This window comes from Elephas maximus, chromosome 8, assembly GCF_024166365.1.
Source record: "Elephas maximus indicus isolate mEleMax1 chromosome 8, mEleMax1 primary haplotype, whole genome shotgun sequence".
Lineage (NCBI taxonomy): Eukaryota > Metazoa > Chordata > Mammalia > Proboscidea > Elephantidae > Elephas > Elephas maximus.
The window spans coordinates 1,130,403-1,157,289 of record NC_064826.1 but is presented as its reverse complement, the minus strand read 5'-3'; the positions used below and the strand labels follow the sequence as shown (position 1 = coordinate 1,157,289).

General features: G+C 51.7%; 1 protein-coding gene across 1 annotated transcript; it reads left to right on the top strand.

The window, feature by feature from the left end:
* On the top strand, positions 1–26,836 carry ZNF282 (zinc finger protein 282). Its single transcript, XM_049894036.1, has 8 exons — positions 1–190; positions 3,493–3,912; positions 10,287–10,413; positions 10,909–11,028; positions 13,447–13,566; positions 15,197–15,310; positions 16,247–16,360; positions 22,687–26,836. Exons 1-8 carry the CDS (start codon positions 26–28, stop codon positions 23,475–23,477), a joined length of 1,971 nt encoding a protein of 656 aa, XP_049749993.1. The 5' UTR covers positions 1–25; the 3' UTR covers positions 23,478–26,836.
* The last annotated feature ends 51 nt before the right edge of the window (positions 26,837–26,887 follow it).

Sequence of the window (26,887 nt, the reverse complement as noted above, 5' to 3'; positions counted from 1 at the left end):
CCGCGAGGGGAACCGCGCTCCCAGGATGCAGTTTGTGTCAACACGGCCGCAGCCGCAGCAGCTGGGCGTCCAGGGCCTGGGGCTGGACGGCGGCGGCTGGAGCTGGGCGCAGGCACTTCCCCCGGAGGAGGTGTGCCCGCCGGAGCCGGCGCTGCGCGCGGACATGGCCGAGGGGATGCCTCCCATGCAGGTGGGCGCGCGCCCGGCCGCCCGCGTTGGGCCGCGGCCGCCTCCCCTCCGCCGTGCGCGGGGTGCCGGGGATGGCGAAGTGCGGGACTGCGGGGTTCCAGGGTGCCGGGTGCCGGGGTGCGCGCGGGAGGGGGTGGGGGTGCGGCCGGGCCCCATGCAGCGCGCCGGGACCTGAGAGCCTCGCCGGTCCCTGGTTGTGCCAACGTGGGACCCGGGGCCCAGGCAGGCCGGCGCCGGAGCTGAGCGGGCCCGGAGGCAGGTGCGCTCTCTGCGTGGAGTTCCGGGCGGCTCCGCGCACTGCTCTGGCCCGGCCACCTCTCAGAAGCGGCGACTCCCACAGGCAGAGCGCGGGCGCGGCGGGCCGGGCACTCGGGACCTGACACCAGCTGGGCCCTTCACTGAACGAGGCCCGGCCTCGTCGCGCTGGGCCCGCAAGAAAGGCTTGCGGCGGAGCTTGCGCCGGGCCCGAGTGTGCGCACGCGTGTGCCTGGTGTGAGTGTGCATGCGTGTGCGCGTGCCTGTGTGAGCGCGCTTTCGTTCCTTGTGGCGTGTGTGTGCGCATGTGTTTGTGTGCCTGCATGTGCGTGTGCGCGGGTGTGCGTGTATGGCCATGTGCACATATGTCTGTGTGCACAAGCGTAGTGCATGCGTGTTTATGCGCATACGCCTGTGTGCGTGTGTGGGTGTGTGTTTGTATGCACATACATGGCTGTGGGTGTGCTACAGGAGTGCCTCCTCAGTGCTTGCGTTGTAACCAACTTGACAAGGTATTTCAGCTGTTCTGTTGTGCTCTGTAACAGAGCGTAACAACTGAATGGCTTCTCCTTTGCCCTGACTTAAGGCAGAGCAGGGCAGGGCCGTGGAGAGGGCGGTTGCCACTGCTGGTAGTTGTGAACTGGGCTGCATGTTAGAGTTAGAATCTCCTGAGCAGCTTTTAGGACTCCTGATACCCCAGCCTCCTCTAACTCTGACTGTCGGGGGTGAGACTAGGCCCCTTCTGACCTGCCTTACACACCGGCCCTGAACTGGGCTCTGGGGCTCTGCCTGGCCGCCTTCTGCAGTGGTGTCTGTGGCTGTCTGTCCTGCTGCTCTCTGGCTGGGCACCAGGAAGATCTGCACCCCCAACCTTTGGTCTGCTGCTCTTCACTGTTGGGGCTGTGCAGGCAATTCTTACGGAGCCTTGCTTGGAATTAGAGGCGGCAGGTACTGACGAGGCCAGAGAGCTTCCTGAAGTGTCTGCGGCTGCTGCTGGCTCTTCAGATACCTGCTCTGCTCACCCGGCTGTGCTGCGTGGTCATTTCCCGGTGTTAGTCTCTAAACCTGTGAATGCCAGATTGGCCTGTGACTTCTGAGACCCCCGCTGCCACCCCGTCTCCTTCTCTAGGCCCAGTGGGTGGCTTTGATGGAACCATTGCCCCCCTAGCTTGCTGCGGTCTGGGGTCTCCAGAGTCCTGCTCTTCTTCTCCCTGTCACTGAGTCACCACCCTCAGAACGCTGCAGGGTGCCCCCTGCACTGTCACAGTGCTCCGAGTGTGAGGGTGAGACCTGCCGTTGCCACCCTGAGCAGGGGAGGACTGCGGATACCTTGAGTCTCCAGGACAGAGGTTCGCTGCTGACTGGCCCAGAGATGTCAGTGCCCTGCTGACCCCTCACCCTTCTCTTGGCCAGCGTGGCTCAGCTGCTGCCCTGCACTGACAGGGCTCCCCCCCCCAGTAGAGGGCTCTGCACTGGAACATTCCAAAACCCAGTAACCGGAACATTAGGGGAGGCCTAATGTAAAGGGAGCCCTAGTGGCGCAGTGGTTGAGAGCTCAGCTGCTAACCAAAAGGTTGGCAGTTGGAATCCACCAGCTACTCCTTAGAAATCTGTGGGCAGTTCTGCTCTGGCCTGTAGGTCGCCATGAGTCAGAATTGACCCAACAGCAACAGGCTTTAATGTTGTGAGCAGTGAACATGCTCGGCTGCTGACTGAAGGTGGGAGGGTCGCATCTGCCCAGAGACACCTGGAAGAGAGGCCTGACGATCTGCTTCTGAAAAATCAGCCACCAAAAACCCTGTGGAGCACAGTTCCGCTCTGCACACATGGGGTTGCCTTGAGTTGGAGTCAACTTAATGGGAACTGGTTTTTAAAATTTTTTTCCAGGCCATGGGAACCCCCCCCCACCCCCCCAGGAAGCAGCTGGTCGCAGGAGGTCTGCTTTTTCTCTGTTCTTTCTCTCAGCCTATCCCAGGGCTTGGGGGTGCAGCTGCCCCTCCCCCCTTCCTGGAGAGGCACAGCTTTTGGTAAACCTATTTTCATTTTGGGGAATATTTATGAATATGTAGCGTATATGGGAAACATAGCTGCTCCCTGCCCTTCACTGGGGACTGGGGCCTCCTGCTTCCTGATGAGGGACAGTTTTGGGTAAACTTATTTTTATTTTGGGAAATATTTATGAATACGTAACATATATGGGAAACACGGAGCCCTGGTGGCACAGTGGTTAAGAGCTACAGCTGCTAACCAAAAGGTCAGCAGTTCAAATCCGCTAGCCACTCCTTGGAAGCCCTATGGGGCAGTTCTACTCTGTCCTGTAGGGTAGCTATGAGTTGGAATTGACTCGACAGCAGTGGGTTTGCTTTTGGTTTTATGGGAAACGCACCTGCTCCCTGCCCTTCACTGGGATCTGGAGCCTCCCCCTTCCTTCCTGGTGAGGGACAGTTTTGGGTGAACTCATAGCACATAGGGGAAACACAGCTGCTCCCTGCCCCTCACTGGGGTCTGGCGTCCCCCTTCCTGGCCTGAGATGGGCTGCAGGTCACTGTGGCGGCTCTCGCAGACGCGCTGCAGGGGTGTGGGGCGTCTCAGAGTGACCGCCACTTCCCTGGGCCCCAGCGTCTCCATCTTAGAGCAGAGATGCTTGTTCCTGCCCAGACCTGCTCACAGATTGCTGGGGAGATTAGAGGAGTATAGCTGATGTGAAAATGCGTATTTCGAAAACCAAACATGAGGCGTGTGTAGTTTATCCTAAAGTCCAGCCCCGGAGGATTTCTACGCAAAGAAAGTGGCACGTGACATTCCAGACAGGGGTCACAGCCTTGGGTCCAGGCGGTGGTGCTGTGGCCAGGCTGGCCCTGCAAACAGGGACAAGAGGAGGGTGGTGGCTGCTCCAGCTGTGGCTGGGGTCACACTGGCATCGCAGCCTGCGAGTGGGGCTTGGCAGAAGAAGCCAAGTCCGTGGCATTTGGCTGCTTGTCCTTGTCCCCAGGCTGTCCTCCTGCTCAACTGGGTCTTACCCAGTGGCCACTCTCCCTCTGCCCACAGGCTCAGGAGTGGGACATGGACACACGGCGGCCGGTGCCTTTCCAGTTCCCACCGTTCCCAGACCGGGCCCCCGTCTTTCCTGATCGCATGATGCGCGAGCCCCAGTTGCCCACGGCCGAGATTTCCCTCTGGACTGTGGTGGCTGCCATCCAAGCTGTGGAGAGGAAGGTGGATGCCCAAGCCAGCCAGCTGCTAAACCTGGAGGGGCGCACTGGGACGGCCGAGAAGAAGCTGGCTGACTGTGAGAAGACGGCTGTGGAGTTTGGGAACCACATGGAGAGCAAGTGGGCCGTGCTGGGGACGCTGCTGCAGGAGTACGGGCTGCTGCAGAGGCGGCTGGAGAACATGGAGAACCTGCTGCGCAACAGAAACTTCTGGGTCCTGCGGCTGCCCCCAGGCAGCAAGGGTGAGGTGCCCAAGGTATGTGGCCGTCCCCAGGGCAGAGGTGGAGTGGGGACCAGCAGAGGCTAGCAGAACCCTGATTTTGTTGTCAGCCCTTCACTCCCTTCTGGGGCCTGGCTTGGGTGTGCTGTGGCCCCAGGGTGGTAGCCCCGCTGCCTCGGACCCTTTGCTCTCATGATTCCTGGGCCTCCCCAGCTGTCTGGCCCTGTGTGTGATAACATCGTGCTACTCTTCACTTAGAAGTGACCCATCTCGTTTGTATTCTAGCATACATACGTTGGAATGTGGTCTCCAGGCTCCAGAGGGCCTGCAGTATAGCATCCAAGCTACATGTCCAGTGCAGCCACTCCCCACTCCCCAGAGATACCCATACCTCCCCATCTCCCTCGCTCCATCTCACCTACTCCCACTTAGCAACCTCACTGAACATCTTGACAGGCAGCTACTGCATGTCCACACCTTCGGCTGTCTGTGCGCTGCCACTGCACAGCTGGTCCCATCCCTTCGCTCACTCCAGGAAGTCTCTCTGGCCCTCCCACTCCTCTGTGCCGTGAGCCCTTCCCTCCCTCTGGCTCCTTCCTTGGTGGAAGGTGGAATCTTTTCTAGTGCTGCCTCTCTCAGAGGTGAAATCTCCCTGGCCCCACCACCTTACAGCTATCACCTCCTTTCTTTGTTTCCCTTGGAGTGGAAGTCCTTGAGAGAGCTGTCTGTATTTGCTGTCTCTAGTTCCCCCCCCCACTTCCCACTTTTGTCTTTACCTTTTTAGTACAGAAAATTCAAACATATACAGTAGCAGACAGACTAGTACAATGAACCCCCTTATCATTCAGCTTCAACAGCTATCCGCTCTTGGCCAATCTTGTTTCATATAAATCCCTAACCGCTGCCCCCTCCCATTTTATTTTGAAGCAAATCCCGGGGGGGAAAAAACTTCAATATTATCACCACCATCACCACAGAAAAAAGCCTCAATATGCTCAAATATCCAGTCGTCACACTTCAAATTTTCAGTTCTTTCAAAAATGATTTTTTGTTTTCGTTTTCCGAATCAGGACTTAAATCCACACTTTGTCAAGGATAGGCCACTTATGTCTTTTTTAAGCTGTAGGTTCCTGCTCCATCTTTTTACATCTTCTTTACAGTTTATCCACTCTCCTGCTCCCTAGAAGAAAACTCTATCCTTTCCACACACTGCACTGCGTGTTTCTGCTGACGGCTGTGTCCTCTTGTGGGCCCTGTGCCCTGGACACGAGCTGTCAGGAGATGAAGGGGTGGCTGTGGGTTTGATGACTTGGGTTTGAATCCTAACTCTGCCACATGCTGGCTTTTGTATTATTGGACAAGCACTTTTTTTGTTGTTTCTGAGCCTCCCTAAGTCCTTTTGAAAGAAGCAGAGTCTCAGTCAATCAATCCCTACTGGTCTGAGTTTCAGTGTTCTCATCTGTTAACTGAGATGTGGACAGGGCTTACTTTATGGAGCTGTGAGGAGTGATTTTATTTATAGGTATAATACGGTGGTAGTGGTAGCGTGAGAACTTGTCTAATCTCTGGGGATAATGACCAGCATCAGCCCAAAGCTAGTCCCTGTGAGGCGGAGGTCAGACATACCTCCTCTCTCCAAACTTTTTACCAATTCTGAGACCAGCCGTCCTCCCCATGGCACTTTCTACCTCTCTGCTGGGTTCCATAATTTGTTGCAATGGCCACATAGAACTCTCAGGCCACTTACGGTTAAGTGGTTTATTAAGGAAGTAACAGGCTACAACTTGGGATCAGGGTCAGGAAGCACGTAGGCAGAGTCCGGAAGGCTCCCCCAAAGAGGAGAGCACATCCCTCCCTTCTTCAGTGCAGGATAGCTCTCTCGGCAACTCTTGGCCATGCAAGCAAGCAGGCCCTTCTCTCTGCTATACACACCCCTTCTCAGTTGTGCAGGCCCCCCCAGGACAAGCCTCCTCTAGGCCCCCTCAGGGCAGGCTTCTCAGCCCCCTGAGGACAGGTCTCTCTGCCTTTGGCCTCCCTGCCATCAGCCTCTCTGCTGCAGACCTTCGGCCTCTCTGCCGTCAGCCTCTCCGCTGCAGACTGACCCAGCTCATAGCCAGTGGAGCAGTTTTTCAGCTCGCCTAGGGCAGTCCTAGCAGCAGGTTTCTGCTGTCACCACCTACTCTGCTACAGGGCCTCTCGTTGTCTTCAGTGTTACAGCTCTGTTAGGAGGTTCCTTGCCTCCTCTCTCTCTGATTCTTCTCTCTTATCTCTTATTGCCTCTCTTGCTTTTTCTCCTTTCTCCCTTCTACTCTGCTGCCAACCTCTGTGAGGTATATAAGCAAACTCCTTATTAATTTCAACGTATGGCCCTCCTACCAGGGCAATGAACTGACCAATCCCCTCTCAGTAGGCCACAGACACTTCATTTGCATAGTAGGCCATCATTGTTAGATCTTGTGTAGTCAGCTCTGACTCATAGTGACCCCATGCACAACAGAACAAAACATTGCCCAGTCCTGCACCATCCTCACAATTATTGCTTATGTTTGAGCCCATTGTTGCAGCCACTGTGTCAGTCCATCTCATGAGGATTTTCTCTTTTCCACTGACGCTCTACTTTACCAAGCATGATGTCCTTCTCCAGGGACTGGTCCCTCTTGATAACATGTCCAAAGTATGTGAGATGAAGTCTCACCATCCTCACTTCTAAGGGGCATTCTGGCTGTACTTCTTCCAAGACAGATTTGTTTGTTCTTCTGGCAGTCCATGGTATATTCAACATTCTTCGCCAACACCATAATGTAAAGGCATCAATTTTTCTTCAGTCTTCCTTGTTCATTGTCCAGCTTTTAAATGCATATGGGGCAATTGAAAATACTATACCTTGGGTCAGGCACACTTTAGTCTTCAAAGTGAGGTCTTTGTTTTGAAATGCTTTAAAGAGGTCTTTTGCAGCAGATTTGCCCAATGCAATACGTCATTTGATTTCTTGACTGCTGCTTCCATGGGTGTTGACTGTGAATCCAAGTAAAATGAAATCCTTGACACCTTCTGTGTTTTCTTTGCTTATCATGATATTGCTTATTGGTCCAGTTGTGAGGGTTTTTGTTTTCTTTATGTTGAGGTGTAATCCATAGTCACTTCATTTGCATAAGTGTAATGACCAGTTCCTGCAAGTTGAGTAAAATAGACCAATCACAGCACAGGCTGCAGCCCAGGGCCAGACAAAAAGTATCAAACTATCAAGTTGTTTATGGCTTACCAGGAAATAACAATCAACCTGGAGAAAAGTGTCAAACCCTCTGAGGTAGAAAACTAGGGCAAAGATAACTCCTCAGGGTTTAGGGCAAAAAGCCCTCAAGCTGTTTTTCTAAAGAACCAAGGCAAAAGGCCACCTAAAGGCACTCATTTCACCACAATAGGAAAACACTGTGTAACTTGTACTCCCGATTGCTGTGTAACAAATTTCCTCAAAATTCAGCAGCCTAAAACAACAAATATTTATCACCTGGCAGTTTCTGTGGGTCAAGAATTTGGGAGCAGCTTAGCTAATTCTCAGAGTCTCTCATGAAGTTACATTCAAGCTACCGGCCGGGTCTGCATCATCTGAAGGCTTGGCTGGGGCTGGGGGATCCACTTCCAAGATGACTGCAGTCACTTGCTGCTGTTGACAAGAAGCCTTAGTTTCTCATTAGCTGTTGGCAGGGCATCTCAGTCCTCAGTGACTGCTGGCAGGGGACCTCAGTTACTCTCTGGCTGTTGGCAGAGGGCCTCAGTTCCTCAGTGGATGTTGGCAGGGGGCTTCAGTTCTTCATCATGTGGGCTGCTTGAGTGTCTTCATGACATCAGCTGGCTTCCCCCAGAAGGAGTGATCTGAGAGAGAGACCAAGATGGAAGCCACAACGTCTTTTATGACATAGCCTCGGAAGTTGTACGGTGTCAGCTGTGCTTTATTTACTTGTTAAAAGTGAGTCACTAAGTCCTACCCATACTCAAGGGAAGGAGGACAAGGCTCGCTCTATCTTCTGTAGGGACTGTCAAAGAACTTGTGGACATATTTTTAAACCATCACAAAGATAACACACCACAATATTGTTAATCAACGTTGTTAGCAATAGTTATAACCCACAGTGTGCTCTCGGGCATGCTAGGCCCGTTCTCTTTATCTGTCAGATTCTAGGAAGGATGTTGTTTCTCTGATCCTTTGTGCCTCTTGGATTGTATTGTGTCTGCTCGTTGATTCCTGGGTAGAGTGTGAATAGTCATTTCTGTCCAGCTAGACAGCGGGCTCCCTGCAGTCTAGACTTTCTCAGACATCTGCTGCCTCCCAGCACAGTGCTGAGCATGTAGTAGTCTCGGAAAGTACTTGGTGAAGCTGCAAAGAAGTGATGTGTATTTTCAACTGTGAGAATATGATCCCACAGTTCGTCACAGAAATAGTGAAGTGAGACAGAGGAGTTGGTATGTTGGGGAAGATGATGCATTTGGGCTTGGATCCACTTAGTTTGAGGTACTTAAAAGATGATCAAATGGAGCTACTCAGAAGGCTGTTGAAAATGTGAACTTGGGAGGGAGCAGGAAACTTGGAGAGCGTCATCTGCAAAGAGGCAGTGGTTGAAGTTGTAGGGAGAATGGAATAGCCACTGGAAAAGTGAAGACCTAGGGAGGGTCAGGGCAGAGCTTGGGGTCCGGAGGAGGGGAAGATGCAGTGAAGAAACACCTGGGGACAGGAGGCAGTGGTTATGGAATATTCCAGGATGGAAGCATGTGGCCCCAGTGCCCCATGCAGGTCGGAAAGGGTAAGAGTTGATGCAGAGGTCATTGATGAGGGCTGTCAAGTCTATGGTTTCAAGTGGGAGGTACATGGGCATTTTTTGAGGGGTTAAGTGAGCATGGATCATGAAGGAGAAAACAGAGACCCGTCTATCTCTCAAGATGTTTCAGTGAATGGAAGGAAGGAGAGGGTGATAACAGGAGGTGACAAGTTGATGAGGCTCTTTTTAGGTTGGGGTGACTCTGAAGGGCAGGAGCCAGTAGAGAGGAGAAACTTCAGATATGAAAAAGAAAGGTTGTTAGATTGCATTCCCCACGCAGGAGGTGGAGGAGAAGTGAAGGGTAGGTATCAGGGGCATTGCCTTGGCAGGAGAGAGAGAGGCAAGGAACGGAGTTGTGGTCGCCTTCCCGAGGCCAAAGACAGACCATGAGAAGGAGGAGGCGGTGAGAGCTTGGCGAGTGAGTGTGTCTGAAACCAGCACCCCAGGGAGCACAGCCAGTTGTCCACAGGGACCAGGAGAGGCTTCTTAAGCGGTTGAGATGAGTGCGAGAGCTGGTGGTGGGCATGGCCTGTAGAGTTTCCTGAAATTTATCTAGCAACAGGGTTTTAAAATGAAGATGTGATCTTCAATTTTCCAGGTTGGGGGTTTGCCCTAGAGCATGGGGGTAGTCCAGGTTGTTGAAAGTTCTCTGGTTCTGGAGATGGACAGTGAGTGTCCCTCGGTGGTGATTAGGTTTCCGCCCCCCCACCCCGGGTTACTCGCCAGGGGTCACTCTTCTCCCATTGGAACAGAGGAGCCCTGCAGGGGTGAGAGGCTGACAGCCAAGGCTTGGGGGTGGCTTTTAGACTGAGCTGGAACAGCTGGCTCAGGGTGTGAAGGTGGAGGTGGTCGAGGTGTCATGGTGGAGAAGGGAAGCCCTATGTAACGTCTTGAAGCGAGCCCATTTGGGATGGTCTGTCCAAGGCAAGGTCTTGGTGGTGAGTGGCTAGCAGGAGTTTAGGGGAGGGTCCTTTTCAGATGGAAAAAACAGCATTCTAGAACAGACCCGAACACTATGGATCATCAAAGACTTGGGGACAGTGGAAGTTTCAACAAATCCAGCAAACGTGTTGACCCCCTGCTCCGCACTTCTAGAGGCTTGAGGTGTAGCCGTGAGCAGAACAGACAGCCTGTGCTTTAGCTCATGCCTTTAGAGCCCACTTGTTTGAGTGAGGAGTGTCACTGTGCGTGCAGAGGCAGCTTGGCCTGAGACACAGGTTTACAACAGGATCTACTGCATGCAGCTGACAATGCCAGTCTGGGAACATAACGCACTCTGTCACCCTGCGCCCATAGTCCACACTGAGTGCAGCTTCACCCCCAGGTACCCCTACCTAAAGGGAGGTAACAAAGCAGGACAGGGTTTGGTGAAACGCTGCCCCCCACCAAGTAAGGCAGCATTGACCATGAGCATTGTTGAAAGCTCCAGGATATTAAGAGTGAAGTGGATGGACTCCATTGAAATGGGACAAGCCAGGCTAGGCTTTGGAGGGTGAGAAGCCAACGTCCTGGGCCAGAGCTGGTCCTGCAGCAGCATGGGGGTGAGTGGGGAGGCGCGGTCCAGGAGGCGCTAGAGCCACACTCTTGCTGTCCCAGGTTCCAGTGACCTTCGTTGACATTGCTGTCTACTTCTCTGAGGATGAGTGGAAGAGCCTGGATGGATGGCAGAAGGAGCTCTACAACAACCTGGTCAAGGAGAACTACAAAACCCTGATGTCACTGGGTAAGGACGTCTCCCTCCAAGGGAGATCACTCTCTGGAGAGGCCGTGGAATGCTTGTTAACCAACGTTAACCCCTGGGGCACGCTGCTTCGTGTTTATGCCAAAGGGAGCCCCCAGAGATTATTAGTTCATAGGCCTGGAAGACAGGATTTACGATGGGATAAAAATAAAAAGCCCAGTAACATGGCCTGTTGCATAGAACTCAATGCAGCACTACTGTTTAGCCAGGTGCCATCTTGTACACCTCGCCACCCAGGCCTTTCCACCCCTGCTGGGTCCACACGGCCTTGGTCTGCTGTTGGCTTCCAGAAACCAGCTATTTCTACACTAACGATTTGGGGATCTGTTGACTTGTTATCAGCCAGACTTATGTAACTGCGACCCCCTAAGCCCTGGGGGGTGAGAAGTTGGGATGGGTAGAGCTCTGCCATCACCCCTGATCTCGACACATTGGTAAACCCCACCCAGCACTTCCTTCCCTTCTGACTTGTTTCAGATGCAGAGGACCCAGCACCCAAACCAGATGCTCCACCCCAGGTCGAGCCAAGGGAAGAGCCGTGTGTGTGGGAGCAGCGTAACCCCGAAGAGAGAGACATCCCAATGGATCCGGACACAGGTGATGGTGGCCATGATAGCCCCAGATTTCAGCAGGGCAGAAGAGGAAAGGCCAGCTGCCCCTGCCTCTGCCCTGCATGCTTTCAGGAGAGCACCTCTCTGGAGCTGCTCATGGGGGCCAGTCACTTATGGGAAGAGACTTCAGGGCCTGGGGTCCCATGGTGGGCATTTGTCTTGGGTCAAACCATTGCAGCTCTAGAATCACAGGTAAGTTAGGTGGAGTAGGTCCCAGGCCTGGGTGGACCTACAGTGAGAGGCCCTGGATTTGGGAGCACCCTAAGCACCCCAGGCCCAGGATCAGGGTGGGTGGCTGAAGAGGTAAAAGGGAATCTACAGTGCTAGTTTTGGCTTGGCCCAGTCCTGTGGTGTGGCAGTAATCCAGTCTCTTCATCGCCTTCTTTCACAGACACTCACACCACACACCGCAGACTCCTGCAGAGCCCTTTCCTCACTCAGGAAAGAGTCTTAATTCCTGAAGAAACCCAGTTCTCTGGGAATGTTGCACTTGATCAGCCTTCAAAGGGATGGAAGTTCCTAGGGTTCTTGTCCTAGCTCTGCTCTGACTCATCAAGGGGTCCTAGAGAAATCTTTTAGCTCTGGGGGTACAGTTTGCTAAACCATGTTGGTCTTGGTGAAATCTGGTGCTTGAGCTGTACTTATTCTGTGCCTTGCGTGAGCTTTCTGCCCCCTGTGCCCTCTGCCTTTCCTTCTCTTCGAGTGGAGACCCTGTTTCCAAAATGATACTTTCCTTAGAAGGTGGTTCTAAAGGTAGCCTTCTCTCCTTGCCAGCGTTTTCTTGTTGTTGGGATATAATTCACATAGCATGAACTTCACCTCTTTAAAGTGGACAATGCAGTGATTCTATCATCACTACCATCTAGTTTCAGAACATTTTCATCACCCCAAAAAGAAACCCCCGTACCCATTAGTGGTCATTCCCCATTCCCTCCTCTGGTCTTTATGGACGTTTCATACCAATGGCTCCTTCCTAGTCAGAACCAAGCACTGCATGTGTCTGAATCCAGCCAGGAGGGCACGTGTCATTGTTGTTAGGTGCCGTAGAGTCAGTTCCAATTCATAGTGACCTATGCACAACAGAACAAAACACTGCCCGGTCCTTTGCCATACCAGGGGCACACCTGGTACTTCTGATGTTGAAGACACTGTAATCTCAGCAACCCATTGAGTCATCATGCCCCCTCTCTTCTCTGGATAGAACAAGGGTCTTTAGGTGCAGAGGATGTGAGGGACCAAAACCCACAGAGGCTCAATGACTGTTCTCTGAGCTGGTGGCAGAGCTGGAACCAGAATATAAGTCTTCTGCTTCGTCTTCCACTGCTCTCTCCTGCTGTTGGGGCTGTCCCCTGCAGGGGACGGTGCCTTGCGCTATAGGCCACCATGAGAGGACCGGCCTGCTTGTCATGTTTTGGGGTTCTGTATAGGAGATATGTCATGGTCTTTTGTGGATAAGGATGGTGTGCACCATCCATTTGAAAGTAGGATGTGGTTGTGTCTCTTTGTCCAGCCTAACTTCTTGCCAATTACATACATAACACACATGCCTGTGTTGGTATGTGAGGGCGGCTCTGGCCAGAGCTCAGCCAACTCTTTCTGACCCCTACACAGAGGTCAAACTTATGACCTAGTTCTAACACAGCATGAGGTTACTTCCAAACATCTCTCCAACATTTTCCACCTTACTGTGCTGCTTGGCTCATATCTTTTTATTAGATGTTGACACTTTTTGCTCCCAGCACCTTCTGCTTCTTGGGGTACCCCAAAGCTGCCATTGGAGCCTCACACCACTTTCTTCTCCTTGACCAGACCCAGGACCTCTGTCCTCCCCGCTGACCAGACCCGACATCTCTCTCTTCCCCCCTGACCAGATCTGACATGTCTGCCCTCCCCTGGGTCAGACCTGTGACCTCTGTCCTCTCCTGGGTCAGACCTGGGACCTCTGTCCTCTCCTGGGTCAGACCTGGGACCTCTGTCCTCTCCTGGGTCAGACTTGGGACCTCTGTCCTCTCCTGGGTCAGACTTGGGACCTCTGTCCTCTCCTGGGTCAGACCCATGACCTCTGTCCTCTCCTGGGTCAGACTTGGGACCTCTGTCCTCTCCTGGATCAGACCCATGACCTCTGTCCTCTCCTGGGTCAGGCCTGGGACCTCTGTCCTGTCCCCTTCTCTGACCTGACCTGACATCTCTGTCCTCCCCTGGGTCAGACCCATGACCTCTGTCCTCTCCTGGTTTGGATCTGGGGCCTCTGTCCTCTCCTGGGTCAGACCTGGCCTCTGTCCTCTCCTGGCTGGTGCTATGGCCATGCTCAGTGGCTGGTGCTTGTTCAGCCCAAACCCCAAGAACGTCCTGGTTATGGTGATTCATAAAAATGGGGCTGAGTTGTATGACTCTTTGTCCCTAGGAGCGGAGCCCCTGATGCCCACACAGGATGCGTCCTCTCAGGTAAAGCGTGAAGAAGCCCTGAGTGTCCGGGGACAACGGGGCATGGAGGAGAGGGAGGTCCCCGCTGAGCCCATCTCCGGTGAGTGAGCCCAATGTGCCCACACCAGGGGCTGTTGTCAGGCTGTGTGGCAGGCCAAGGGTATAGCTAAAAATGGAAGGCTGTGGGTCCTGGGCTGGGCTGGGCTGGGGGACTGGAATCTTTCACAGGACACAGATGGGCACCCTAGGTATATAACCAAGAGTTTTGAAAGCAGGGACTCAAACAGAAACCTGCCCACCAATGTTCATTGTAGCACTTCTCACAATAGTCGAGAGGTGGAAACAATTCAAGTGTCCATCCACAGATGAACGGATAAACAAAATGTGGTTCATTCATCCATGGACTACTTCTCAGCCATAAAGAGAAGTGAAGCTGAGACACTACACATGGATGAACCTTGAAAACACCATGCTGAGTGAAAGAAGCCAGACACAAAACGAGAAATGTGCTGTGATTGCACTCACCTAGCGTATCTAGAACAGGCAAATGTCAAGACAGAGAATAGGTTAGTGCTACCAGGGACTGAGGCAGGGAGTCACGGGCCGCTGTGTTAGGGGTGCTGCGTTTCTGTTTGGGAGGATGGAAGCGTCCTGGAAGTAGATGTTGGTGATGGTTGTGCAATGTGGTGGATGCGATTTAACGCTACTGAATTAAAATGGCAAACTTTATAAAATAAAGTATCTTTAAAAATCACATGGAACTACTACATGTGAGCACTCCGCAGGCCCGCTGGGCAGGGACATGCGGGTCACAGGCCTCTCCCTGGCCCTGAGAGGCCTTCCTCTTCCAGACAAGCGTGTACGCCTGCCGTGGGTGTGTTGTCTGGGTGGTTCCTCCTGGAGAGGCTAGGCTCCTGCTGTGTGTGAGAACTCTGTGGGAGCCGAGGTGTCACCTAGGTGGCTCCTTACTAATCCCCAGGTGGGGCTCTCCCCCTTAGTCAGAGCCTCACCCCACAGGGACAGTAGCCTCAGGGAGGGCAGCCCTTGGCTTTTCCTCCACCCCTCGAGCACTGCTGTCATCTGAGAGAGCCTCAGAAATCAGGCAGTAAAGGGCAAAGCAGCCTTCACAGACCCCAGAAGAAAGAAAATGTGGGATACAGCTTAGAAAACTTCTGCTAAAATGGCCACGATGAAAGCCTTCCTGAAAGGCATCATTCTCCTGGAAGAGCCCTCGCGAGGCATCCGAGGTCGTGCCAGAGAAGCAGTGGTGGTGCCGGGGGTTGAGCCCACTGAGGAGCTGAAAATGGCTCCTCATCTCCAAGCCATGGCTGTATCATGTCCCTCTACCAACCGGTGGCCGGAGTCGACTCTGACTCGGGCGCCCCCCTGTGTGTCAGAGTAGAACTGTGCTCCACAGAGTTTTCATGGCTGATTTTTCAGAAGTAGATCGCCAGGCTTTTCTTCTGAGGCACCTCTGGGTGGACTAGAACCTCCAACCTTTTGGATAGTAGCCTAGCATGTTAACCGTTTGCACCACTCATGGACTCCACTTGCAGCAAAAGTGCCATTAATTGGAGGCAAGCTGCCTGAAACCCTTAATTAATTAGGCTAATTTAACTATGCCTGATTTTTAGGGGAAAAAACTAATTGCATGAAATCAGAAATTTGCCCAAAACACCAATTCCAGATACTTTCTCTAATGGCTCTGCTGGTCTTATCTCCACGGGTAGACTCGCCGATCTCTGCCCAGGACCTGCTGTCTCGGATTAAGCAGGAGGACCACCAGTGTGTATGGGACCAGCAGGATTTGGTGGAGAGAGATATCCCAACGGACCCCAATTCAGGTGAGAGAGAAGCTGGAGGACAACCAGCACCTCAGTCAACTGTCCAGCCACTGGGAAACTCACTATATTAAGTTGCTGTTAGTTAAAGGCCAAGACAGGCTCACAAAGTAAAATACAGCACAATCCTCAGTCCGCAGTGGGGCAGATTGTGGAATGCGACCACTTGTAAAATGGAGAGGGCTTTTCAGAAGGGATCACTAAATTGATAATTTATTGTGTCAGGGTCACTGATACTAGAATTACTTCAGCACCAATTTTTAGACAAGAAAAACAAACTGAAGAAGCTTCTAGAAGTTCAGTATATTTCTGTGTCAGAGAGAAAGGAACTTAAATTTTCTGGAATTTCTCCTGAGTGAATACCAGGAAGGTGTCACACAAGAAACGTGGGGAGGGTCCAGGTGTATCGGGGTGCTAAGAGAGCAGTGTGGGAGCCCCACCCCAGGGCCTGTGCGTGCTTGAGTGCGTTTGCCAAGCTGGGTCGGTTGCCAGGATGGAAAGATCAGAAACGAGACCCAACATTTCCTGAGATTCCTCAACTTTGCAACTTTTCAGCAAGGAAACCGAGGGATGCAGGGCCAGAGGCTCGGTGGTGAAGAGCCCTGAGTCTTCCTTGCAGCCCTTACCAATGCCCTGAGCCACTGCTGCTGCCTCTGCTCACTTTTAAACCCCAGCCACCAGGGACCAGTTTTCTCTATCACAACCTGGTTCTGCCGTACCATCTCTGGGCCTTGTTAAATGTCTGCGCTGCAGGCAGGGCCCCATTTATGAAGTCACTTTTATGGGCATGAAGTTCTCTCAGGATGGGAAACACAGATTCCAGAGCTGGCCCAGCTCTGCCCGCTGAGGCAGTGACCTTTGCATGAACTAGTCTTTAGATCTTTGATGGGCGTTCAGCAGCACAACAAACCCTAAGGCTGCCTTTTTCCCTGACAACAGAGTCTCTGCTTTCAGCACATGACATTCTGTCATGGATCAAGCAGGAGGAGCAGCCATTCCCATGGGGACCTCGCGATGCAGTGGAGGGAGAGCTCGGGTTAGACTCCAGCACTGGTGAGTGATGCCCACCTGGGACCCCGGGTGTTTGGGGCAGAACGATGGAGGCCTGGACTGGGCTGGGTGTCTCGCCCCAGCCTGCCCCTTGCAGGGTCTTGTCTGTCGACAGCAGCGGTTCAGAGGTCCATGCCCTGCATTGTCCTCTTTCCTTTGGGAGTGTGGCCATGCAAGGAGGGGGCAGGTGGGCACAGAGCCAGCGCCTGGCAGGAAGTGGGCTTGCACATCTGGCCAACAACTTGCAATGCAGCAAAGAAGCCCTTCTGCCGCTAATTCTGGACCGTACGTGGGCATTAGGAAAGGAGCCAGGGTTGATAGCAAGTGGCTTCTATATTAGAGAATACTGATCCGATTACCCAAGTCAGCCCTGAAGATTCTGTAGTTCAGATGGGGTGAGGGGCCTGGGACCAAACATCACACCAGACTTGAGTGTCTTGGTCTATTTTGAAGCTCTACTTATTGACCTATGAGCTCAAGGAATGGGCTCCTGGATTATTTAACATGCTTAACAGCAAGCAGATACACCTTGCCTCATACACGTTATCTCTGGCTAATTGAATTTTTTCCATCTTACACTGTCGGTGAGCAGGAATTCAATGCACACTCACTCATACGGGAATTCAGGAATCCCTTTTTTGCTGAAGTATGTGTCCAGTTAGTGTGAACTCTGGCTTTTGAGTCAAACAGGACACAGGCTCTTTCTCCCAGGCATACACCAGGGCAGGGGAAAGGGGCTGGCCCAGACAGGTATCATTTCTACTTTTCATTCTCTACCCCACTACTTCTCCCTCCTGACCTCTTTCAATAAGACCATCATACCTTACCACTGGTTCACCAGGGTGTCTATGGCAACCACAGCACTAGATCGTTTTTGAAAATCATAGGAACCACAGATAAGACACTAGTTTCCAATTCAACACACAAACAGAAGGAGGTTCACTTTGGGAGAGAGAACAAGAGGACCTGCTAAGAGGCTTTTGTGACTGGGCAGGCAGGAGAAGCATTTCCAGATACCCCTGTCTCCCAAATTCTGGCCATTTCCTCCCAAATGCTAAGGATCAAATAGGACTTTGGATCCAGTGGTGTTTCTGGAGTGAGTGGTGGGTCAGAAGCCTGGGACAGCCGCCCAAACAGATGCCAACACCCATAGACTGTAGTGTGAAAACTCTCCCCCGCATTACTTACTGCCTTGAGTTAATGGTGGTCCTGGTCTTAACAAACATTTGCTGACTGCCTACTGCGTGCTGTACAGTGTTACAGGCCCTTGGAGTAAGCAGTGAATAAGGACAAGGCCCCTGTTCTCAGGGCTTTACATTTTGTGGGAAGGAAACGGACAATAAGCTAAAGTCACATGGTGGTGTCTTCATTTCCTGGGGTTGCCAAAACAAAAGACCACCAAGTGGGTGGTTTAAAAGAACAGAAATTCAGTATCTCACAGTTCTGGAGGCTAGATGTCTGAATCCAGGGTGTTGGCAGGGCCACAGTCTATTTAGGCTCTATGGGACGATCCTTTCTTGTCTCTTTAGGCTTCTGGTAGCCGTGGATGTTTCTTGGCTTTCCTTGGCATGGAGGCTGCGTATAATTTGTTCTTTTTTTTAATATCCATTCTGCCAGTCTCTGCCTTTTTGACTGGAGAGTTCAATCCATTTAATATTTAAAGTTTTTACTGATAAGTACTTCTGTCATTATTCTGCATGTCTTATGCATTTTTTGTCTCTCATTTTCTTCTTTATTGCCTTCTTTTCTGTTAATCTTTTGTAGTGGACCATTTTGATTCCCTTCTTATTTGTTTTTGTGTATATTTTTTGTCATTATCAAAGGGATTACATTTAACATACTAATTTGTAATAATCTAGTTTGAATTGATACCTAATTAACTTTAATAGCATATGAAAACTTTGTTCTTGTACAGCTATGTTCCCCACTTTATGTTGTTGTCACAAATTACATCTTTATGGGTTGTGTGCCCAGTAACATAGATTTATGATTATTTTTTATATGATTGTATTTTAAATTTTATAGGACATAAAAAATGTGGTGCATAGTGTGGGAAATTTGGTGGGTGTAAGTGTGACCCTGGTGTCTGACCCCAAACCCCAGCCCCTTTGGACCCTGATGACATTATGACTTGGCCTCTTTGTACTCCCATGTGGAAAGGCTGGCCAGCCAGAAAATGGCTGTTCTTGCCCCTGCAGTGATACCTTTTCATCACACTCTAAAGTCTCCAGGCTGTGGGTCCACAGTTCTTTATTACCTTGAGGCTGAGGATAACATCCCAGTACTGGGCATCAGAACACTGGTCTCAAGCAATAGAATAATACTGACTTTTATATTTGTCCATATAATTACCTTTACAGGAGGTTTTTATTTTATTATACAGCCTCAAGTAATTATCTAGTGTCCTTTCACTTCAAACTGAAGGACTCCCTTTAGTATTTCTTGTAGGGCAGGTCTAATGGTAGCAAACTCCTTTAGGTTTTATCTGAGAATATCTTAATTTCATCCTCTTTTTTTTTTTTTTTTGAAGCACTATTTTGCTGGATATAGAATTCTTGGTTGGCAAGTTTTTTCTTTCAGCATTTTATACAGGTAGTACACGACTTATGATGGGATTCTGTTCCAATGACTCCATTGTAAGTCAGTTCTGATATAAGTGGAATACCTTTTTTTTTTTCAGTTTTCATTGTTATTGCCTTTTATCATCAGTATGTTTTAAATTTATCATCAGTATGTTTTTATTGGTCAGCGTCAGAGTCACAACAATGAAATCGTAGTCATGACAGCCGTTGGGTGCGTGCACAGTTCAACTGTCTTATGTCATCAGGGTGGAACATTGCCCAACTTTCTGTCTGTTATGACTCCCTACAGTGATACGAACACAGACTTCATTGTAGACCAGGCCGAGTTTTGGCAGAGTTTTGATCAGTAAATCATAACATCAAACATCTGAGAGTGAACATCTGAGAATGATAACATCAGCAAATTATATGCTGCAACATTGTATGTAGTACATACTACTAATGATAAGATGTACAATGACCAAAAACCAGATGGTCATAAGTACAGATTGTTGTAACTCAAATATGTTGTAAGTCGGGGACTACCTGTATATGTCATCCCACTGCCTTCTTGCCTTCATGGTTTCTGATGAGAAATCAGCTGATAAATCTTACTGAGGATCCTTTTACATGAGGAGTCACTTTTCTCTTGCTGCTTTCAAGATTCTCCCTTTGGCTTTGGCTTTTGACAGTTTGATTATAATGCATCTCAGGGTGGATGTATTTGAGTTTTTCCTACTTGGAGTTCATTGAGCTACTCGGATGTGTAGATTCATATTCATTTGGCAAGTGTTCGGCCATTATGTCTTCAAATACTCTTCCTGACCTTCCTCTCTTCTCCTTCCAGGATTCCCATAATGTATATGTTGGTCCACTTGATGATGTCTTAACAAGTTCCTTAGGCTCTGTTCACTTTTCTTGATTCCTTTTTCTTTGTCTTTCAGACCTAATAATTTCAGTTTTCCTTTCTTCGTGTTCATTGAGTCTTTCTTTCATCTGCTTACATCTGATGTGAAACCTCTCTAATGAATTTTTCATTTTAGCTATTGTACTTTTCAGCTCCAGAATTTGTTTGGTTCCTTTTTACAATTTCTGTCTCTTTATTGATATTCTCATTTTGCTCATATATTACTTTTCTTTAGTTTTTTTATGCAGCTCTTTGAGTATATTTAAGACAGTTAGTTGTTTTACAGTCTTTAGTAAATCTAATGTATGGAATTCCTCAGGTACAATTTTTGTCACTTTATTTTACTCCTTTGAATAGTCCATTCTTTATTTCTCTTTATGCCTGGTGATTTGTTATTATGGAAAACATGACATTTGAATACTATAATGTGTTAACTCTGAGAATCAGATTCTCCCCCTCCTCAAGGTTTGCTGTTATTTTAATTGTTGAAGGCTGTAGTCCACTGGTTTAGAGATTTTTCCAAACTATTTTTGTAAAGACTGTATTCCTTGTCGTGTGGTCACTGAAGTCTCTGTTCCTTTAGCTTGTGTTCAGCTAGTGTTTTGATAGAGGTTTTGTTAAAGCCAGAAGTTGAAGAAAAACAAAAAATAAAAAAGTTTAAAGAAATTTTTTTAAAAACCAGCTATCTGTCCCTTTTTCCCCTTGTTTTTTTTTTTTTTTTTTGCAGATTGGCTGTGTGCTGGAGCACTTCTTTAATACTTACCCAGGCTTACACATAGCCTAAAGATCAACCTGAGGACAAAGCTTAGAGCTTTCTCAGGTCCTTTCTGAGCATGCACCTAGTCCTAGGCACGTGTGTGGATTTCTAAGTTTCCCTGTGTATCCTAATGCTTTTGAATGTCCTAATTTCCAATGAAACTCCCTTCCTTTTCCGCCCAGTCCTTAGGCAGTCTTTTCTATGTTTTTTAAATCATACTCTTTTGTGTTAGGTAGCTACAGATTGATTGTTTACCTTATAGTGTTTTGGAGAATGCCTTCCATTTTTCCCCCTACCATGTGAGTTCCAAGATAGACAAATCAGACGAGTGCCTTGCTTCAGTTCTTTACATAGCCACCTAACAGGTTAGAACAGAGAAACTCAATAATTTGTGAATAAGGTCTGCTCTGCTCCCTCTGGAAACCCTGGTGGTGTAGTGAAGTGCTACTGCTGCTAACCAATAGGTCAGCAGTTTGAATCCGCCAGGCGCTCCTTGGAAACTCTGTGGGGCAGTTCTACTCTGTCGTATAGGGTCGCTATGAGTCAGAATTGACTTGATGGCACTGGGTTTGGTTTTGGTTTTGGCTGCTCCCTCTGGAACAAAGGACCAGGGTCCCACACTGAGAAAATGAGCCACATCTTCAAGCTGACCTCTGAGCCAGGGAGGGCGTAGGGCATAGGCAAATAAAAAAGCCACAAAACTTCCCTAGTATTTTGAGCTTGTCTTTTTCTTGATCCAGCATTCACTTGGTTGCTGTAACCCTTTGGCTATTCCCAGAGTTCTGACAAAGTTGGTTTGGTTCTGACAGTTTTTGCTTATTTTTTTTGATGTTTCTGTGGGGGACAGGAGCATAGAGCTGCTTATTCCACCATCTTGCAACATCACTCCTCCCCAGTCAGTTTTGACTGAAATGGAGAAAAGGGGAGGACTTAGCAAAGTCTGTGTAAGGTTGGCTTTTTATGAAGATAGCCTCAGTGGGTGGGGGAGGGGCCCTGAAAGGGAACATGGTGGAGCTGTCTGAAAAGTGGCCTCTAGAGAGAGGAAGAGGCCCTGGCAAGGGGTAGGATGGGAAGACAGATGAGAGTAATTACAACAAGAGTCCAGCTTCACCTTCCACAGGCTGCCCCTAAATGGGGGTTTTGCTCCTCTAGGGAGAAAGGACTGTGAGCTGGAGGTTGTTTGGCCTTGCAAAGGTGATGAGGGTGAAGGGAACCCCAGAGATACTGTGGGAGGAATAAGAAGACTCCTAGAGATAGTTAAGTAAACTGAGTGGTTTCTGGGTCAGAGGTCCGAGTTCTGGGCCTGAGACCACTGTTCTTATGCTCAGAGCCAGGATGTTGTCCCCACTCACCCCCAAAGGATAACTGTGGACTCATGGCAAAGAAAAGGCATCATACAGGGGGCAACAACAGCTGTTTCCTGGGGAGGCAGGCTGGCCAGCCACTTCCACATGGGGTACAGACAGCAATATCATCTGGGGTCAGGCGCCAGGGTCAGACTCACATCCATCAAACTTCCCACACTAAGTCAGTCAGAAAGCCATTTGCTTAGTGGAAGCAGGGGTGGGGTCCTGTGGTCCCACATCTGTGGACACCATTCCCTTAAGCCCTATGGACAGGTCTTTCACCTTGGGGGAGGTTCTGGCGAATTCCTTCTCTCCAGTTGGAAGTCTCCTTGCATAAATTAGCATTGTCCATCAGACTAAAGACAAACGTTGTTATTTCCGTTCTGAGCCTGGGAGCATTCTGCCTTCCCAGGTGATTTCTGCTTAGCAGCCCCACGCCCACCCCCACCCCCACCCCCACCCCCACCCCCACCCCCTAGACCTCAGTCCTTCCTCTGTGGCACCTGTGGCCAGCTTCTGAGCTCTAAGCGGTAGCTCTGGGCAGAGCAGGTGGTCAGGGAGCACTAGAACCACAAAGAACATGACAGACCATTTTGTCCACCCCCTCGTTTTTTAGGGAAACTGAGACCCAGGTAGCCAGCGACTCGCAAAAAGCCACAGCGCAAACTGGTTAAAGATCCGGGCCTCCTCCAGGGGAGAGTGTGGGGCCCCAGGTGCCAGCTACCAGCGTCGTCACTTCTCCATGTCTCCTTCCCCAGGTGACGGCCTGCTGATAGTGAAGAACCCGCCCCCGGCCCCGCCGCAGCCCCAGCCGCAGCCGCAACAGCCGAGCCTCCCCCCGGCCCCTGTGGCTGAGGGCGCGGGCGGCCCCCCGAGCCGGGGCGCGGGCGGAGGGCTGGAGGGCGGCTTCCCGGCACTGCCCGGGGAGCGGGGCGCCTGCGGGGCGCCCGGGGGTGCGGGGAGCACCGGGGGCGGGCCCGGCGGGCCGCGGGGTGGGCCCGGCGGCTGCGGCGGCTGCTGCCCGGGCCCCGGCGCGCCCCGACGGGCCCTGCCGGCGCACGGAGGCCGCGGCAAGCCCTACGCGTGCCCCGAGTGCGGCAAGAGCTTCGGCGTGCGCAAGAGCCTGGTCATCCACCACCGCAGCCACACCAAGGAGCGGCCGTTCGCCTGCGCCGAGTGCGAGAAGAGCTTCAACTGCCACTCGGGCCTCATCCGCCACCAGATGACGCACCGCGGCGAGCGGCCCTTCCGCTGCGCCGACTGCGACAAGACCTACAGCCGCAAGGAGCACCTGCAGAACCACCAGCGGCTGCACACGGGCGAGCGGCCCTTCCAGTGCGCGCTCTGCGGCAAGAGCTTCATCCGCAAGCAGAACCTACTGAAGCACCAGCGCATCCACACGGGCGAGCGGCCCTACCCCTGCGCCGAGTGCGGCAAGCGCTTCCGCTACAAGGAGTCGCTCAAGGACCACCTGCGCGTGCACGGCGGTGGCGCGGGCCCGGGCCTGGGCGCGGCGCGACCTGCGCACGCGCCCCCCGAGCGGGACTAGGCCGGGCCGGGGGGCGGGCTCTGCCGACCTGCCCCCGGGCTCGGCGCCTCGCCCTCCGCACCCCGCCGGGCCCTCCCTCCGCACCCCGCGGGCCGCGAGATTCCACTCCGGGGGCGGGGCAGACGCCGTGGGAGAGGGCCCGGGAGGAACCCCCAGACGGAGGAGCCCCCAGACACCCTGGGAGAGGGCCCGGGAGGAGCCCCCAGACGGAGGAGCCCCCAGACACCCTGGGAGAGGGCCCGGGAGGAGCCCCCAGACGCCCAGGGAGAGGGCCCCGGAGGAGCCCCCAGACGCCCAGGGAGAGGGCCCCGGAGGAGCCCTCAGACGCCCTGGGAGAGGACCCCGGAGGAGCCCCCAGACGCCCTGGGAGAGGGCCCCGGAGGAGCCCCCTGGCGCCCGTCTGGCCCCGGGGTTGCAGATTCTGGTCGGCGAGGCCCCCGGGCGTCTGGAACCCTTCCGAGATGGAGGAAATAGGTCCTCAGGTTGAGAGGAGTCCTGAAACAGGAAGCTGAGGTGGAGCGGCGGCGGCAGGAGGGCCACGCTGAGGGGAACATCGTCCTGACGACAACACTGCCTCGCGTTTGAATAGCGCTTTATACTTTTTTAAAAAGTGTTTTCTATGCGTTACCCATGTCACCTTTAGCCTGTCCCTCTGAGATAGGCGGGTGGGATTTTCCTGACATGGTGTAACTTAGGTGACCTGTCCAACCAAGGCCGCACGACAGGAGGGCCCCTGTCCCTGTGCAGTGCTCACCCACACTGCCTACCTCGGCGTCTGGGACCTCTCAGGCCTGGCTTCTCCTGTCCCTTTCTTCCCGTTCCCCACACCCAACGAAAAAGAGAAGTCAGAAGCAAGAGGGGCCAACCTGCGGGGTTATGGGGTGGGGGCCCAAAATGCCCCCAGGGGGGCCTTTGAAAGACTCTTTCTACCAAGTTGCTCTCAGCCGCCTCCCTTCTCCGACCTCCTTTCATGCACAACAGCGACCTGGGACCTGGACCAGTCGGCAGCCATGCCCTGGTCAGACCGTGTCCTGATGGTCATCTGGGTCTCCCCAGGGCCGCAGGGCTGAGGGAAAGCAGCCATCCAGGCAAGGGCCTCTGCCCAGGAGAGCCAGGCCATGGGGTGCTAGAGAATCGTAGAGCCTGGGTCTCTCCTACCCGAGCCTCCCATTGGTGCTATCTGCTCGGGAACAAGGACACAGACCCTAATATGCTCCAGAACCCGCAGGCGCTTTGGGAACTGCCCAAAGGACTCCCACGTTGGTGCATTTGCTCAGCGGCCCCAGCACTGCGTCCTGAGGCCCAGTCTCCATTTCTGCATCCTGCATGGCCAGGCCCCGGGGTGGGGTGGCATGCCCCAGAACCCCATTTGTGTCAAGAATGACTCCCTGCTCCTCCCTGAAGTCCCGCTTCTCTTCCAGCCTGGAGCCCGGTGGGCGGCAGCACTTGGCACCACTCTGAGCGCTCAGCCTCTGCCCCCTGTCCTCGCTGCTGTGCTGCTTTCCTCTGACCCCTTCTTGCCATGCAAAGGGAATTCTTGAGATTCAATAAAAGGTATCCAGATTGCAGAGTGTGTTCACAGAGCGGAGGGGTCTCCAGCTCGGCTTCCTGTAGTGGCTCCTCTGTGAACTGGAACCCAGTTAACTTTTTTTTTTTTTTTTTGGTTGGGGGGCTCCATTCTGTGTTTTGAAGGAGGCAAATCTTAACAAGTTGAGAAATTAAACAGACAAGGTTCAATTGAGTTTTTTAGAGAGGGGGGCCCAGTGCAGTGATTTGATTGGGAGGGGGCAGTGCCACTTTTTAAAAGCATTTGCACAAAGTCCACATTGTCATAATATAGATCATGGAGAATTAGTCCAACGAATTTTATTGGCTGTTGGGAGAATGAAGAAGAGTGAGGAATCACTACAGAGGCATGGGTTTAAAAGTGTGAGCACATACATCTAGCCTGGTCCCTTCATTTTACCCTCAAGGAGCTGATTGCCAAAGAGGTTTTGTGAATGAGCTAGTGAGGGAGCCAAGACCAATTCGCTGGTTACCGGGTACCAGTCTGGTGGATCTCGCTGCACCAAGCATCCCTCAGCATGCCCCAGAGAGTCCAAAATTGAGCTTGACCACAGAACTTACCTGAGATTGTGATATTCAGAATGCCACCCCCTGCCAGTTCCCAGGCAGTAGGAGCCTCGGCATGGACCCCGGAGTCCACCTACTGAAGCAGAACAGGGGTCTTATTTTCCTCCTAAAAAAATATTTTAATGGTAAAAATTCATAGTAAACCAAGAGAGTAAAACGCTTTCCTACCAGACTGCTGAGAAGCATCCAGTGCTAAGAACTTCAGTGTCCTTCCAGATCTATAGTCAATTTCCCAGACGTTTGTTTGCTTCCTCATCTCAGGGTATGCTTTCTTTTCTGGGCTTTCTGCCCCCCGTCTGCCTGGAGATTCCAGCAGGGCCGTGGGATTGCACTGCACAGCACTGTCTCTACCTGGTCGCCAGATTCCTGGTGATGAGTGGGCCTCTGCAGAGGCTGCTGCTCAGAAGTAGAGAACTGGAGTGGTGGCCTTTTGAGCAGCCTCATGGAAGCTCATGGCCTCAGTCCCTTTACCTTTTGTCAATTTGTGTCTTAATGTATAGAAAAAGGAAGGCTGAGGAATAGTGGGGGGACTGGATCATTATTCGACATTTAGTAAACACCTCCTTTTAGGGAACAAAGAAGTACAAGACCCAGTCCTTTCCCTCCAGGAGCCCGAAGTCTATGATATCTGTGAGAACAAAATCATATGGCTATATGAATGTGGTGGGGGCTTGAGAAGTACACACTTGATCTCCCCAAGTCACCCTACAAGGATACCAGACTAGGTAACCTTGGGAGACACTGGTCTAAAGAGGCCATTTTGTTCCATAAATCTCCTTTTTAGTGTTTAACCATGTCTAGTCAGGATGGCACTATAGGGGTACAGGTGATTGGAGTTGAGTGTCTTAGTCTCCTAGGGCTACCATAAGAACAGAAATTCAGTTTCTCAGCCATGGTTTCCAAACCAAATCTCCCAACACACTATCTCACAGCAGCACCAAGACGGGATTAAGTATCTGAAACCAGGGTGAGCTTGGGAAATCCAAGGCATGTGAGTACCTTAGTTAGGCTACGGTGGGTTGGCCTGGCACCTGACCCCAACTGTTTATATGGGGAAGTGTGTTTCCAGTTTCTAAAAAAGCAAGTTGCAAGGGGTGAACTTTTGGAATAACCAGGCCACTTGCCATTTGGGGCCACATCTCTTTTCCCCGACTAGATTACATGTTCTTCCCTCAGGACAGAATCTAAGTTTTGTACAATCTTTAGTCCCTTGGCACGCCTCGCGGAGTGCTGGGCACATGGAAAACTCAGCCAAGGGCCTTCGTCGGCCTTTTGTT